At 47.9% G+C, this 16194-nt stretch overlaps 1 protein-coding gene across 1 annotated transcript in view; it reads left to right on the forward strand.

Moving 5' to 3' along the window:
- Window positions 1-16194, forward strand: part of FARSB (phenylalanyl-tRNA synthetase subunit beta) — a 79027-nt gene that overhangs the window by 24411 nt on the left and 38422 nt on the right. Inside the window, exons 5-11 of the mRNA XM_040427990.1 lie at window positions 39-154; window positions 1697-1847; window positions 2027-2135; window positions 2935-3005; window positions 3094-3155; window positions 13660-13711; window positions 15446-15507. Coding sequence (XP_040283924.1) covers window positions 39-154; window positions 1697-1847; window positions 2027-2135; window positions 2935-3005; window positions 3094-3155; window positions 13660-13711; window positions 15446-15507 — 623 coding nt within the window. The remainder of the gene's footprint in view (window positions 1-38; window positions 155-1696; window positions 1848-2026; window positions 2136-2934; window positions 3006-3093; window positions 3156-13659; window positions 13712-15445; window positions 15508-16194) is intronic.

A 16194-nucleotide genomic window follows, 5' to 3' on the forward strand; every position in this document is an offset into this window, starting at 1 on the left:
ATCCAGGAGACTAATGCATTTGCCATTTCTTGTGTTAGACAGCCGCAGTACGCCCCTTTGCAGTGGCCGCTGTGCTCCGGAACATAACATTCACCAAGGAGCGATATGAAAACTTCATTGATCTGCAAGAGAAACTCCACCAGAACATATGCAGGTACCTCCATTTCCCAAGTGCATTCTGAGGCTATATATCCGAAAAATGTGTGTTGGGTATTATTCCTGTCTCACAGAGGAGTTATTCCAATGACTGATGTTTACGGCAGATCAAGTTATCGCTCTGTCTACTGCTCTGTTCCTAGAGTAAAGGGGAGGACCTGCTTCCATAGGTTTCTGTGGAACACACTTATGCCCAAAGTGTCATTTTGGCATAAGTTTGCTGGGTTCTCTTCTGGGTGCTATTTTTTTTATTTTTTTTAAACTTTTTTTATTTTGGCACCTAAAAGATTTTCTTTTGCAGTACATGTTTCTTGCAGTAGAGGACAATAAACAGACTGATATTAAGTGTGGTACATGTGAAAAACAGCCAAAGCGATTGTGGGGAATTTTAGTAGGATGGTAGAAAAAGAAGTACTCACAACTACCCAAACTTCCCATGCCACTAATTGTAGCAGCATTGGCAATGCAAGAAATCAGAACACTTGGTCGAGGGTCTGTGTAGACCCTCCTCCTCAGGCCCACATATATGTTGCTCATCTATAGGTATCACTGAAGGGATATTCCCGTTAGGAGACGGTATCTACTATCCGCAGAATAGGGGCTAACTTTAAATCATTAGGGGTCTGACCTCCGCTGACCCCAGGATTGGGAATCTCATTCCCCCATCTAATTGGAGTGGCAGGTCAGGCATGTGCGCTGCTGCTTCACCCATAGATTATGGAGTGCTGTACACTTTGGCAGTCCTATAGAGAATGAATGGAGCAGCGGCACGCATACCGCTCTATTTGGATGGGGAAAAGGGACCATATTCTTGGGATTGGTGAGGGTTTGACTGTGATGGATAAGTGGGGGTTCATGTGGATAGCAGATTCTTGTAAGGCTACATGCACACGACTGTTCCATTTTTTTGGGGTCCGCAAACCACGGATTGGCAAAACACAGATGGCGTCCGTGTGCGTTCCGCAATTTGCGGAACAGCACGGACAGCCATTAATATAACTGCCTATTCTTGTCCGCAAAGCGCAGACAAGAATAGACATGTTGTTTTTTTTTTTTTTTTGCGGGGCCACGGAACGAAGCAACGGATGCGGACAGCACACGCAGTGCTGTCCGCATCTTTTGCGGCCCCATTGGAGTGAATGGGTCTGCATCCGAGCCGCCAAAACTGCGGCTCAGATGCGGACCAAAACAACGGCCGTGTGCATGAGGCCTAACTGAAATACTTCTAAGTGTATGTTCACATCTGCCTTGAAGCCTCCGTCACAGATTTCATCAAAAATATAGGAGAGTAATGTCCTGCATGCAGGACTTCTTTCTCCGCTAATAAAATGTTCTTCCGAATGGAAACCTAACGGACCCCATTGTGGTCAGTGGGATCTGTTAGGCCCCGTTCCGGCCAGTTCCATTATTTTTATTCTTCTGGTCCTATAATTGAGCAGTAGAATGGAAATAATAGCGCTGATGTGAAAGTGCCCTTAATTTACTGAGGACTGTAGCATGCTTACACGATTACTTTTTTGGCAATCCCTTTGTCTCTTAGGCGGAGAGCACTGGTGGCAATTGGAACCCATGATCTAGACACCATCACAGGACCATTTATTTACACCGCAAAGCCTCCCTCCAGTATCAAATTCAGACCACTGAACCAAAGCAAAGAGTACACTGCACCAGAGCTGATGGAGCTCTACAGGGTGAGGGATCTCTTATAACCACAGTATACATATATAGTTGTGCTTAGCTCTACATACAGATAGGAAATCTGAATATTGCTTGCATAGAGTATTTTTGAATGTATCTGTGGTTTGCAAGTTTCTGGCAATTTTTAGCTTGGCAATCGTGATTTTTTTTTTTTTTGTTTAATTCTTCTCAGACTGACAGCCACCTGAAACATTTCCTGCACATAATTGAAGACAAACCAGTCTATCCCGCGATCTATGACAGCAATGGGGTGCTGCTTTCTATGCCGCCAATCATCAATGGTAATAGAGTTAGCGACTGTGTGTGTATGTATTACAAGGGGAAAGCTGAGCTTACCATGAGATGAGACGGTCGTTGGCCAAATGTTCTCCCCCCTCTCTGCCCTAAGCATGCCTGTCAAGCTTGCATGTTTATTTCAATAAGGATAGAGGGATAAGTTGGTGGCAGCCACCTCTGGCCTCGGCTTATCTCCTGCGGGAACAGTTGATCAGACATGTTGAAATAGCAGCTCATTTTCCCTCAGCCGCAGATGTCAGAGGACTCTTGGGCTGCCTCCAAACCCATGACATTGTCTGCCAAACCCACCAAAGCTGGCAGGTTTTCTGGCATATGTCTAGTGTGTATAGCCAGCTTTAAACAATAGATGATTGCCCGATTTAAAGTTGATCCTTCATTACCATGCACTTTTGGCTCAGTCCAAAATATGTTATTGGAGGGACAAGCGGCTCCTGGACACATTTAGTGCCACCCAACCTGGAGAAAGACAAAATTGTGCTGGCCTAAAAATCTAATTAACTTCTGCACCCATAGATTGTCAGAAATTCCTGTATGATAGGAGTCTGAGAAGCAATTGTCACATTGTGACAATTCTCCCCAATAATTCCTGAAGAGCTGCTGCTACATCTTCATGTTGCAGTTCTGCTGTGATCCCGAGCCTTACGGAGATGGGATTATATAACTGATCATGTACGTTTTACGGTAGTTACCCTCAATGCATGACGACAAACAAGTGACATAAGAAGATAACACTTACAATGTGTACTTATGTTCAGATTTTCTTTCTTTTCCTATGTCTTTTAGGGGATCACACAAAAATCAGCTTGAATACCCACAACGTATTTATAGAATGCACAGCCACGGATCTTACAAAGGTGATGGAGCTACCATAACCCCTTGTCCTTGTGCTGGTAACATCTTTTTGGATTGTTTGTGTTACTTATTAGCTGTATTTTCTTGCAGGCTAAAATAGTTCTGGATATTATGGTCACTATGTTCAGTGAATACTGCAGTCAACCATTCACGTGAGTAAAACGTAATAGTGTAATGGGGTAACTGTGGAAAAACTGTCTTAAGGTGGCTGTACACATTGAATAGAAGTAGGTTGCTGGTTGAGCAAATGATCATTACAACCACACTGCCTCACGCATTTTGGTTACCGATGGCTGTTAGTCAGTCAACTGGCCATATGTTTTCAATGACACCAGCCAAAGGTAAGGCACTCTTTCACAGGAAGATCATTCATGAACTACTGACTATCAGATGAAAATTTCAAGGACTGATTTTAGTCGGCTAAGGCTACTTTCACACTAGCGTTTTTGCTGGATCTGGCAGGGTTCAGCAAAAAACGCTTCCGTTACTGATAGTACAACCCTCTGCATTCGTTATGAACGGATCCGGTTGTATTATCTGTAACATACCCAAGTTGGAGCAGTCATGAACTCCATTTAAAGTGAATGGAGGAAGGATCCGTTTTCTATTGTCAGAGAAAATGGATCCGTCCCCATTGACTTGCATTGTGGGTCATGACGATCCATCTGTCTTGCTCCGCATCCCAGGACGGAAAGCAAACCGCAACATGCTGAAGGGAAACAAAATGCATTTTGGAGCACTCCGTTCTGTTCAGTTACGTTTTGTCCCTATTGACAATGAATGGGGACAAAACGGAAACTTTTTTCCCGGTATTGAGACCCTCTGACTGATCTACCGGAAAATATTAACGCTAGTGTGAAAGTAACCTAAAACAATTGTTCATCGTTTAAGGGTTTCTCCAAACTGCGATAATGACGACCTATTTTCAGAACGTCCAGCACTCCCACCAACCAGTCAGCTGTCTTGATCAGGGTTGTACGGGTTGGAGCCAGAAGGATCCATTCACCTTGTGTTTTCTAGTGCTGAGATACTGCAGTTCAGCTCCCATTCATTTGAATGGGAGCTAAGCTGAAATACAACAGCACATACTCTACATAGTGGGCAGAGCCTTCTGCTTCCATGGTATAGTTTCCGGGGAGTGCCCAAAACACCACTAAGCTGATATTAATGACTAAATTTCTTAATTTACTAGATTTCTCAGAAGAATTCAGATAGTTTGAAAAATGTAGAATATTTTTCGGGGCACAATCCCTTTCATTATTTCTAGGATGACCATTGTAGATTGAAAACTTGAGACCATTACTAATTGGTTTGAAACACCCCAAGAATGTCATCCCAAAATAAGAAAATGAAGACAAGTAAACGAATAAGTAGTGCAGTAAGTAAGTAAGTCAGAAAGCTGTAAATAGTTTTCTCTGAGCAGAACAGCAGGGTCCTGTTCAGTACACAGCGTTCCCGAAAAATACCATGGAGCTGCCCTCACCTGGTGCCTATAGAAGCAGCTCATTTTGGCACTGGTAAAAAGCAGTTCAGAACATAAAGTACTGTACCGTACTGTAGAGAGGCGCTACTAGACACAATCAGAGCCTGTTCTTCATTAAGGGGCCGTTCACACAGTGGGTGAGGTATATCAAGACTGGTGGATCCATCTGGCAGTCTTGATCTCCCCGCACTGGCGTTAGATGCGCCTGATTTGTTAAGAGGCAGAAACGTCTTAACCAATCAGGCGCATCGAAGCCTTACTGTGTGCGCCAGAAAGGGAAGTCTACACCAGATACAGGCTGGCATAGACTTCAGCTATAACTTCCGCCACTTTCTGGTTAAAGTTATAGTAAATGCGGCGGCGGTGCAAAGCTACTTCCCTTCTAAGCCACGCCCCTTTTCTCTGCACTTTAGAAAAGTGCAGAGAAGCTCAAAAAGTAGCAAATTATGGTGCACACATGCCGTGTGCATAAAGTCATTGATAAATGTCCCTCAGTGTTTTTCTTCCTGTGGAATTTTGGCACAGCCACAGTCCTTCTCTTCCTGATCGCCGCTTTAAGATCTTCAGCACTGCCTCCCATTGAAAAAGAATAGGAGGCAGTAATGATGCAGCCGCTGGCGGTATTTCAGAGCGGTGTCCACGCCAATATTCTGCCTGGAACAAAACACCCTAACACGGGTGTTTTACCATTAAAATGTCTATGCTGATTGGTTGTATTTCTCATCCATATCATTGGGGACACAGGCTTGACCATGGGTATAGCTGTTGCCGCTAGGTGGCGGACACTAAGCTCAAAAGTGTAAGCTCTTCCCCTTCAGCTATACCCTTTCTACAGGGACTAAGCTAAATCCGTTTTTAGCTTGGTGTCTGTAGGAGGCAGACCTCCCTGCATTGCAGGTCTGCTTTTTTTTTTTTTTCTTTTGTTTTTTTTGTTCTCTTTTTTTCCCCTGTTTTCTAGTGGGAGTTTCAGGCAGTCCTAAAAGCTGCCTGCACTCCTACCCAGGAGACCAAGGGGTCCCCCAAGCCCCCTGCTCCTTCCCGTTCTCCAGAAGCAAAGGAGGACCAGAGGTTCCTAAAAGCCTCTGTGTCCCGCCAGCGTTCGCGTCACTACGGCCGTCCACCGCAAGTCTCCTCTGTTCCGGTGTAGCGTCCCTCCTTAAGGGGCCGCACACCGAAGGTGGTGATCCGACTGGAGCCAGGGGGGCAGAAGACGCTGGACAGGTGAGTATAAAGGGTTTTGGCCCCAAAGTGCTCCCCTCCTTCCAGTACCCTCCCCTTCTCAGGTTACCTGGTCCCCACAGAGCTGGACACCTCCAGGAGGTCTCTGCTGTTGGGAGACGGGGGGGGTCAGGGCTTGATGCAGGGCGTCCGTTTTCCAGTTACTTTGATGAGCGGCTCCGCCGGGGCCACTGCTAATTGAGGCCCTGGCTTCTTTGCAGCCTAGGCCCGCGTGGTTTCCCCGCGTCTTCTTGTTCCCCGGTTCGGATACCGTGGCTAGTGGGCTGGCGCTGGTGGCGGGAGTCATTTTGGGGGCGGGCCACTTTTTTTTTCATTTTAAATGCACCTGCGGCGGGATGCTGACAAGGCTCCTCTGGAATTGCTGAATGGAGGGACACAGGCTGGGTAAGCGCTGTTTTTCCCCTTCCTACAGGGTTTAACCTACCCCCATTAGACTCCTTTTTGTCACGGCAGGGTTGTCATTATGTCCGAGCCCAGACCCCAGGCCCCAAAACAGGCGGTCACTTCTGTGTCGTGCAAAATTTCCATTCGCTTAGTCAGACCCCCTCTGCTCTGCGTGTGCTGTTCCGTAGTCTAGTGGCTCGACCCCGGACCCAATCGCCCCTACTGCCCAGTCTATGGTAGAACCAGAGTAGGCGTGTTCCCTGTCAAGGATTGTACAGGATGTCTCTAATACCAACAAAGAGCTATTGTGGAAATATTTGGGCGTTTGTCGGCAAGGCGGTTCTCTGACCGGTCCGACTCTGGGGATCAAGGGGCTCATGCCCATCACGGCCGTCCCGTGCAATGGGCCAGAACACCCTCCCCCAAAAGGTTGTCTGTGTCTCCCGTTTCCTCGGCCTCTCCTCCTCCTACTAGGGAGTCTCACTCTGATGTGTCCTCATGGAAGAGGCATGTTCTGAGGAGGGGGGGTCAGATGAGGATGTTGTCTCTCCTGAGGGTCAGTCATCCAAACTGTCCTCCATGGTGGACAATCTTATTACAGCGGTTATCGAGACATTGCAGGTCGAGTACCCCACACTTTCTTCGGCCAGCTCGGGTTTTTCCCTTTAGAACGTCCCGGCGCTCGCACAAGTGTTTCCCTAACCACCACGATTTTTAATCCTCTTTCCAAGGAGTAGAATTTTCCTTATAGACGTTTTGCTTTACCAAAGCGCTTAAAGGGAGTCTGTCACCACATTTGGGCATATTAGACCGATCAAATAGGGTTATATGGTCCACCCAGAACTTAAAAACGGTACCTTTGCTGTAGAAAACGGACTTTTCTTTTAGCCGAAAATGAACTTATAAGGTTATGTTAATGAGCCCTCTCAAGTGCCCAGGGCGGTCTCTCAATCCTCGGAGCCCCAGGCAGCACCTCCTCAACGGCTCATAACCCCGCCCTCCGTGCGCCTCTGCCCGCCCGTTTACTCCCCTCCCCTGTCCTTTTCCACTGCGGCTGTGCGGTCCAAATCTTCCTTTTTCCATTTCCGGAGGATTTGACTAATAAATGGTAGTCCTCACCTATAGTGGACCCACCAGTTTCCCGCTTGGCTAAACATACTACCTTACCAATGGCGGATGGGGCTTCTTTCTATGATATCAGGGATAAGAAACTGCAAGCTTTTGCAAAATCAGCCTTTGAAGCAGTGGGCACAGCACTGTAGTCGGTATTTGCCTCTAAATGGGTGAGCAAGGCTATGGAGGAGTGGGCAAATAATTTACATCAGGGTCTCACCTCGGGAGTTCCCTTTGGGGAACTAGCCGATATGGCCCTACAGCTCTCTCATACCAGTGCGTATATTTGTGAGGCCTCTTTGGACACGGCCAGGTATTCAATGAGGGGCATGGCGAGTTCATAGAATTTTTTTTTTTTTGGGCACAAGTTAGCGGAAATTGATATTATTTATTTTTTTCTCACAAAGTCTCCCTTTCCGCTAACTTGGGACAAAAATTTCAATCTTTCATGGACTCAATATGCCCCTCACGGAATACCTGGGGGTGTCTTCTTTCCGAAATGGGGTCACATGTGGGGTATTTATACTGCCCTGGCATTCTAGGGGCCCTAAAGCGTGAGAAGAAGTCTGGAATATAAATGTCTAAAAAATTTTACGCATTTGGATTCCGTGAGGGGTATGGTGAGTTCATGTGAGATTTAATTTTTTGACACAAGTTAGTGGAATATGAGACTTTGTAAGAAAAAAATAATAATTTCCGCTAACTTGGGCCAAAAAAATGTCTGAATGGAGCCTTACAGGGGGGTGATCAATGACAGGGGGGTGATCAGGGAGTCTATATGGGGTGATCATCCCCCCTATAAGGCTCCATTCAGATGTCCGTATGTGTTTTGCGGATCCGATCCATGTATCCGTGGATCCGTAAAAATCATACGGACATCTGAATGCAGCCTGACGGGGGGGGTGATCAATGACAGGGGGGTGATCAGGGAGTCTATATGGGGTGATCACCCCCCCTGGAAGGCTCCAGGGAGACGCCTGTATGTGTTTTGCGGATCCGATCCATCTATCAGTGGATCCGTAAAAATCATGCGGACGTCTGAATGGAGCTTTACAGGGGTGTGATCAATGACAGGGGGGTGATGAGGGAGTCTATATTGGGTGATCACCACAGTCATTGATCACGCCCCTGTAAGGCTCCATTCAGACGTCCGTATGCGTTTTGCGGATCCGATCCATCTATCAGTGGATCCGTAAATATCATACGGACGTCTGAATGGAGCTTTACAGGGGTGTGATCAATGACAGGGGGGTGATGAGGGAGTCTATATGGGGTAATCACCACAGTCATTGATCACGCCCCTGTAAGGCTCCATTCAGACGTCCGTATGCGTTTTGCGGATCCGATCCATCAGTGGATCCGTAAAAATCATGCGGACGTCTGAATGGAGCTTTACAGGGGTGTGATCAATGACAGGGGGGTGATCAGGGAGTCTATATAGGGTGATCACCACAGTCATTGATCACGCCCCTGTAAGGCTCCATTCAGACGTCCGTGTGCGTTTTGCGGATCCGATCCATCTATCAGTGGATCCGTAAAAATCATGCGGACGTCTGAATGGAGCTTTACAGGGGGGTGATCAATGACAGGGGGGTGATGAGGGAGTCTATATGGGGTGATCAACACAGTCATTGATCACGCCCCTGTAAGGCTCCATTCAGACGTCCGTGTGCGTTTTGCAGATCCGATCCGTAAAAATCATGCGGACATCTGAATGGAGCTTTACAGGGGTGTGATCAATGACAGGGGGGTAATCAATAACAGGGGGGTGATGAGGGAGTCTATATGGGGTGATCAACACAGTCATTGATCACGCCCCTGTAAGGCTCCATTCAGACGTCCGTGTGCGTTTTGCAGATCCGATCCATCTATCAGTGGATCCGTAAAAATCATGCGGACATCTGAATGGAGCTTTACAGGGGTGTGATCAATGACAGGGGGGTAATCAATGACAGGGGGGTGATCAGGGAGTCTATATGGGGTGATCAGGGGCTAATAAGGGGTTAATAAGTGACGGGGGGGGGGTGTAGGGTAGTGTAGTGGTGCTTGGTGCTACTTTACTGAGCTACCTGTGTCCTCTGGTGGTCGATCCAAACAAAGGGGACCACCAGAGGACCAGGTAGCAGGTATATTAGACGCTGTTATCATAACAGCGTCTAATATACCTGTTAGGGGTTAAAAAAAATCACATCTCCAGCCTGCCAGCGAACGATCGCCGCTGGCAGGCTGGAGATCAACTCTCTTACCTTCCGTTCCTGTGAGCGCGCGCTCACAGGAAATCTCGGCTCACGCGAGATGACGCCAATCGGCGTTAGTGTGACCTGGGAGCGCCGCAGAAATGACGCCTTTCGGCGTTAGTGTGACGGTAAGTGGTTAAGCCTCGCCCTTCCTGGCATCCCCGTCAACAGGGCTCCAAGTCCTATAACCAAGACTTCCGCTGAAGGACGGGACGCTTCCGGCACCCTCCGATCGGGTGGGCGGTCGGCTTCATTTGTTTCGACATGTCTGGCTGGCTCACATTTCAGATGCGTGGGTGAGAGAGGTCGGTGCAGACTGCTACAAGCTGGAATTAAAGTCTTCCCCCTCCGTCCTGATTTATATTTTTTTGGTCGTCGCCTCCTACCTCTCCCTCAGCAGCAAATTCCCTTCATGCGCAAGACTGTTTTCGAGGGTTTTACTCCAATCTCTTTGTGATTCCCAAAAGAGAGGACGGTCCGTCCCTTTCTGGAATTCAAGGCGATCAACTGATTCCTTCGGATCCGCAATTTCTGGATGGAGTCCCTGAGATTGGTCATTGCGTCATCAAGGATGCTTATCTTCATGTGCCCATCTGCATCAGTCATCAGAGATTTCTCCGGTTCGCAGTGGGTCCATTTCACTTCCAGTTTGAAGCCCTCCCGTTCAGCTGGCTACGGCTCCCAGGGTCTTTAGATTCTGGCAGCAGTCATAGCCCTGCTCCATGCCAGGTGAATCGTGGCGATCCCTTACTTAGACGACATTTGGGTTGGGCGATATCAAAAATATTCAGACGATAACGATATTAAGAAATTTATCACGATAACGATATATAAAGCGATAAATACCCGTTTAAAAGATAAAAACACAAGGAGACGTTATACTGTATGGGGGCAGTCACAAGGGGGACGTTACACTGTATGGGGGCAGCCACAAGGAGACGTTACACTGTATGGGGGCAGCCAAAAGGAGATGTTATACTGTATGGGGGCAGCCACAAGGAGACGTTATACTGTATGGGGCGGCCACAAGGTGCTGCCCCCCCCCCCATGTCTTATGGCCACCTGTGTGACCTGCCTGGCACCACCATACAGTAATTCCTTCTTGTTGGTCATGGGGGAGGGAGGGACTCGTGATGGCTCATTCCCTGCCTGCCTGCTGGCTGCTATATCAATGTGGAGTGCGGAGCATGCACCTAGTTGCATTGCAGGCATGAAGGACTGACGACTGAGTAGGCCAAGGTCGGACAGAAGACATATAATTGGGGCAGAGACCTTACATCTTTAATAGCTGCCCGTCTGGCAGCTGTGAAAAAGTTCAACTTCTGACTGACTTTCCCGCCACTCGCTCGCTGCTACTGCGCTGCTCAGCCTGGGCGTCATCTGATTCCGACGTTACACGTCGGTGGGCGGAGACTGCTCCACGGGAGCAAGCGAGGAGGAGCCTGGTCGGCCGCTGCGGGAGGCAATTGGTGTGTAATGATGCAGGGGCAGGTAGCCGCAGACGCAGTTTTTGCAGTGGTCAGCGCACATGACCGCTTCGTGTGACGTCACAAAATACCGCGGTGATTAGGAAACAGCGATATCGCAGTTTTTTTAATACCGCGGTATATCGTGAACACCGGTATATCGCCCAACCCTAGACGGCATCCTGGTAAAGGGTCCGTCATTCCGGCTGACGGCGGACAGCCTGCGCATAGTCCTGGAACGCTTCGGATGGATCCTGAACAGGCAGAAGTCCTGTATTTATCCATCACAGCGGTTGACTTATCTGGGCATGGTGATCAACACATTTCAGGCCAAGGTATTCTTGCCTCCGGAGAAGCTGTCCACACTCCATCTTCAGATTCTCCCCTTGTTGCGGCCCTGCCCTATGCCCATTCGTCACTGCATGCGGGCTCTGGGTCTCATGGTCTCTGCCTTCGAAGCAGTTCAATATGCTCAGTTCCATACCAGGACTCTCAGCGAGCCATTCTGTCCAGCTGGGACCATTCCCCAGCCTCCCTGGATCAGCCCACGCGTCTCCCTCAGGTGGTGGTTGGTCTCTCCGATGCTGACGTTGGGCCGCTCGTTCCTTTCTTTCCATTGGACGGTGCTAACGGACGCAAGGCTAAGGGGTTGGGGGGGGGGGGGCGTACCTCAATCACCAGGGCGGCACCCATAGCCCGGCAGCCATGGCGGAGACGGCTCTGATTTATAGCTAGGCAGAAAACAATGTTCCGGCGCTGTCTGCAGTTTACATCCCTGGTGTTGACAACTGGATCGCTGACTTCCTCAGCCTAGAGCGTCTCGATCCCGGCGAATGGGCTCTTCACCCGCAGGTCGTTCGAGCCATCTGCGAGCGGTGGGGTCGGCCGGACGTGGATCTCATGGCGTCCCGCTTCAACAACAAGGTCGAGGACTTTGTTGCATGGTTCAGGGACCCCATGGCCCTGGCGTGCGACGCACTGGTGATTCCATGGCGTCGGTTCACGTTTCCTTACGTGTTTCCACCTCTTCCTCTCATTCCGCATCTCCTCAGGAAGATCAGGTCCGAAGGACTGCCTGTCATTCTTGCTGTCTCCTTCCCTAATCTACCACCGGACCTGGAAGTCCTACTTTAGTTGGTGCGAGCGGCATCAGCTGTCTCCTGTTCAGTTCTCCTTGCCGTGACTCTTGTCTTTTTCCTTTAGTCTGGCAAGGACTTGGGGTTGGCACTCAGTTCCATCAAAGAACAAGTTTCGGCTCTCTCCATTCTTTTTCAGTAGAAAATGGCTTCCCTCTCGGCGGTTCTGACTTTTCTGCAGGGGGTGGCGCATGCTGCGCCCCCTTTCCATCCTCCGTTGGAATCCTTGGGGTCGTAATCTAGTGCTCAACACTCTCCAGTCTTCACCGTTTGAGCCTTTGCAGCAGGTGTCGCTTCGCTTCCTGTCTTACAAGGTGGCGTTTTTGGTGGCAAAAACTTCCATCCGTAGGGTTTCTGAACTTGCAGCTCTGTCATGTCAGTCTCCTCTCCTGATCCTCCATCAGGATAAAGTAGTCCTTCGTCCTGTTCAGTCCTTCCTTCCGAAGGAGGTGTCGGCATTCCATCTACAGTAAATGAGGAGATTATTCTCCCTTAATTTTGTCCGGACCCGTCTCATCCTCGGGAGCAGTCGCACCACACTCTAGATTTGGTACGGGCCGTTCGCGGCTATCTGTCCCAGACGGCATCTTTCCAGCGGACGTATTCTCTGTTTGTTATTCCAGAAGGGCCGAGACGAGGGCTGGCAGCGTCAAAGACTTCCATTTCCTGATGGATTCGTTTGGCCATTGTGAAAGCGTACCACGTTAAGGACCGGGCCCCACCTTTCCGGGTGACTGTTCATTCTGCTTGGGCAGTGGGAGCCTCTTGGGCAGTGCATCACGGGGCTTCGGCCCTTCAGGTATGCAAGGCGACGGCCTGGTCGTCTTTGCACACCTTTTCCAAGTTTTACAGGGTGCACACCTTTGCGTCTGCTAACGCGTCTGTGAGGTGTAGAGCTTTGCAGACGGCGGTTCTCTGATTGGCAGGAGGGTTTCTGGTTATGCCCACCCTTGGGGGACTGTTTCTCTTCCGTTCATTGGGGGACACAGCTCCTACCCGTTATCTTGTTTACGGGCCTTTTCTGGCCTGTGTGGTTCTGGGTTTGTATATAGTTTGGTTTTCCTGTTTTTATCTTGCTTCTCCTACGGCTTTTGCACTAACTGATTTAGCTTAGTCCCTGTAGGAAGGGTATAGCTGAAGGGAAGAGCTCACACCTTTGTGCTTAGTGTCAGTCTCCTAGTGGCAGCAGCTATACCCCATGGTCAAGCCTGCCCCCCCCCATGAACGGAAGAGAAACAGATTTTATGGTAAGTACAAAAATCTAGTTTTTCGAGTCAATCACATGCACCACATATCGACAGGGTCGGTCATTGTTTGTTGAACGTGGTTTTAAATGAGAGGCTCAGGAATGACCATTGTATGCTGAAAATAGTGTAACCTGAGGCCCTTGTAACTTGATGGACCTCTGTATGTAGGATAATTCTACTCATTCCTGTAAGGTACCCTCTATGCCAGGTTCTAGATGTAGTCTGTTGAATTTCTATGCTCTTTAGGTCATTGGCTTCATTTAAGTGCAGTGAAAGCACTAGTCTTATGAGGATTAAGCTCTGCCAGCAGATATATTTTATTCTGTTTCTAAAGTCACTTTTTTCTTTTAGCGTGGAGGCTGCTGAGGTTATTTACCCAGATGGAAAAAGTTACTTCTACCCGGTAAATATGACATTTTTATTTTATTTTGAAAGGCCCATTCTGGGAAATGTAGCCCTTTTAACCATCATGGGGGACATTTATCAAGACTGGCGCTTTCTGAACCTGTCTTGATATCCCTCTGCACCACTGAAGGATACACCTAATTTATGACAAGGCGCACGCTTCGTCATAGGTTAGGCACATCCTCCTGCAGCCTTAACAGAAATCTATGACAGCTCAGCGTTGCCGTAGATTTCTGGCTTCATTTACTCGAGAAAACTGGTGTAAATGAAGATAAATTTGTCAGGGCGGCTGGCCATGCCCCTTCCCCGCACTTCTTGCGCCCCCTTTCAGAAAAGTGGCAAGGTTGGCGAAAAGTGGGGGATGTAACAGTTTTTTAAAAAGTTGCACTTGCAACTATTTAATGCCTCTTTTCAGGCACAAAAGAGATGATAAATCTCCCCCATGAGTATTCTGCTATTCTGCACTGGGTGTGGTTGTCAAGATTGAGATATAAGACAAGATATTACAACCTAAAAAAAAAAGTCATTGCCCAATTCTACTATGATGGTTTCCTGCCAGTGCTTCAGTTTATATGCTGAAACATTAATTATACTCTCCTAATCAGAGGGAGCTCAGGGATCGCACCCCACTTGTCACACATTGATGGTATATTATTATTATTACCGTATATATTATTTGCTAAAAAAAAAAAAAAATAGGCATATCTGCATCATTAGATATATCTGCTGTATGTATATCTGTTTAAACTTTATATATCAACAGCCTCCCAGGTTGTAAAAAGAAAACCTTGCTGAATTGGATTGTTATAAACCTGAGAGATTAGAATGTCTAATTTGATAGAATGTGCTTATAGGATATTATGGGATTTTTACGGGCTCAAAATAACAAACCTTGCAATATACCGTATTTTTCGCTTTATGAGGTGCACCTAGGTCAGTGATGGCGAACCTTTTAGAGACCGGGTGCCCAAACTGCAACCCAAAACCCACTTATTTACCACAAAGTGCCAACACGGCAATTTAACCTGAACACTAGTATATCCTCCATGTACTTTATCATTTATCTATAATCGCCTGCCTGCATTCAGTGCGCTGCCTGTGCCGTTCATAGTGCGCCCTGCGCTGATAAATGACAGGGAGACTCTAAGGCATATTGGTACACCATAGACTTTTTCCAGGGTGCTGGTGCCCACAGAAAGGGGTCTGAGTGCCACCTCTGTCCCCCGTGCCATAGGTTTGCCACCACTGACCTCGTTTTAGAGGAGGAAAATCAGAAAACAAATACTTTTCATTAGACCTAGATCGGACCACCATCGGACCTCAGATCAGACCCAGGTCAGACCAAAAATAATGAAATGAACTTACCTTGCACAGCGTCATGTCATAGTGCGCACGCTACGTCCTAAAGCTGTATGCAGACAGGACAGTGCAGCACGGATCCGGAGAAGACCTGTGAGCACAGCAAGTGCTATCAATGGTACACTCGCGGCCCCCCACACCTGTTGCATGCTTGTGAACGCCTCTATAATGGAAGCGCTCGCTAGTATACACTGCCATTTTCCACCACTTTTGGGGGGGGGGGGGGGGAACGCTTATTACAAAGCGAAAAATATGGTATTTACCTTACGGATTCCGCAACCTGAAAGGTAATTATGGAGCAGAGTTATTCATTTTGCTATATCGGGCACACATGAATCTTTGTAATAGTAACATCTTATTGTTTGGGATGCAGGAGCTGGCATACAGGAAAGAAACGCTTGCTGCCCACAAAATAAACAGCAAAATTGGGATCAGGTAAGAAATGGGGAAAGAATTTTCCGATTCATCGTGTTCTAGTTACTGTAAGCTTATATTTATGCCAAGTACTGTCCCTCTCTCTTGACAATTGATAATATCATTTCCAAAAGAGGTGCCCGCTCCTTATCTCTCCATTTAGTTTCTGCCCGTTTGTGGCCACCTCTGCTAGCATGTTCTCCCAATAGGGGGGATTTCCAGGATTGTCGGCTACTCGGAGATGGGGGAAAGGTCTGCACCTGTTCTGTGTTTAGAACCGCACCAGGTTTTACAATCACTGATGGAAATCACTGTGTGAATAAGGGCTCACCTACATGAACATATTTTTTGGCTGCATCTGCAAATATCTAAAATATGTCTGCATTACGGACTAGGATAGGACTGTTCTGTTATGGGCCGGACATTTCGTTCCGCAAAATGTGGAACGCACCCCGCCAGTATCCGTGTATTGCGGATCCACAGTTTGCGTACCACAAAATGGGCTACGGTTCTGTGCATGAGCCCTAAGGCTTTAAAGATGGCTACACGCCTTCAAAGGGGTTTTCCATCCATTCCTGAGAACAAGGGTGCTTCCATGCTGGTGAATTGGTCTCATGTGCATAATCTTTCTTGTAATGTAACAGCAAGATAGGGAACTGCTTCTCAGCAGATTCCAATTTCCCAATGACCTTAAAGAGAGCCCAGCTC

Source organism: Bufo bufo, chromosome 4, assembly GCF_905171765.1.
Source record: "Bufo bufo chromosome 4, aBufBuf1.1, whole genome shotgun sequence".
Lineage (NCBI taxonomy): Eukaryota > Metazoa > Chordata > Amphibia > Anura > Bufonidae > Bufo > Bufo bufo.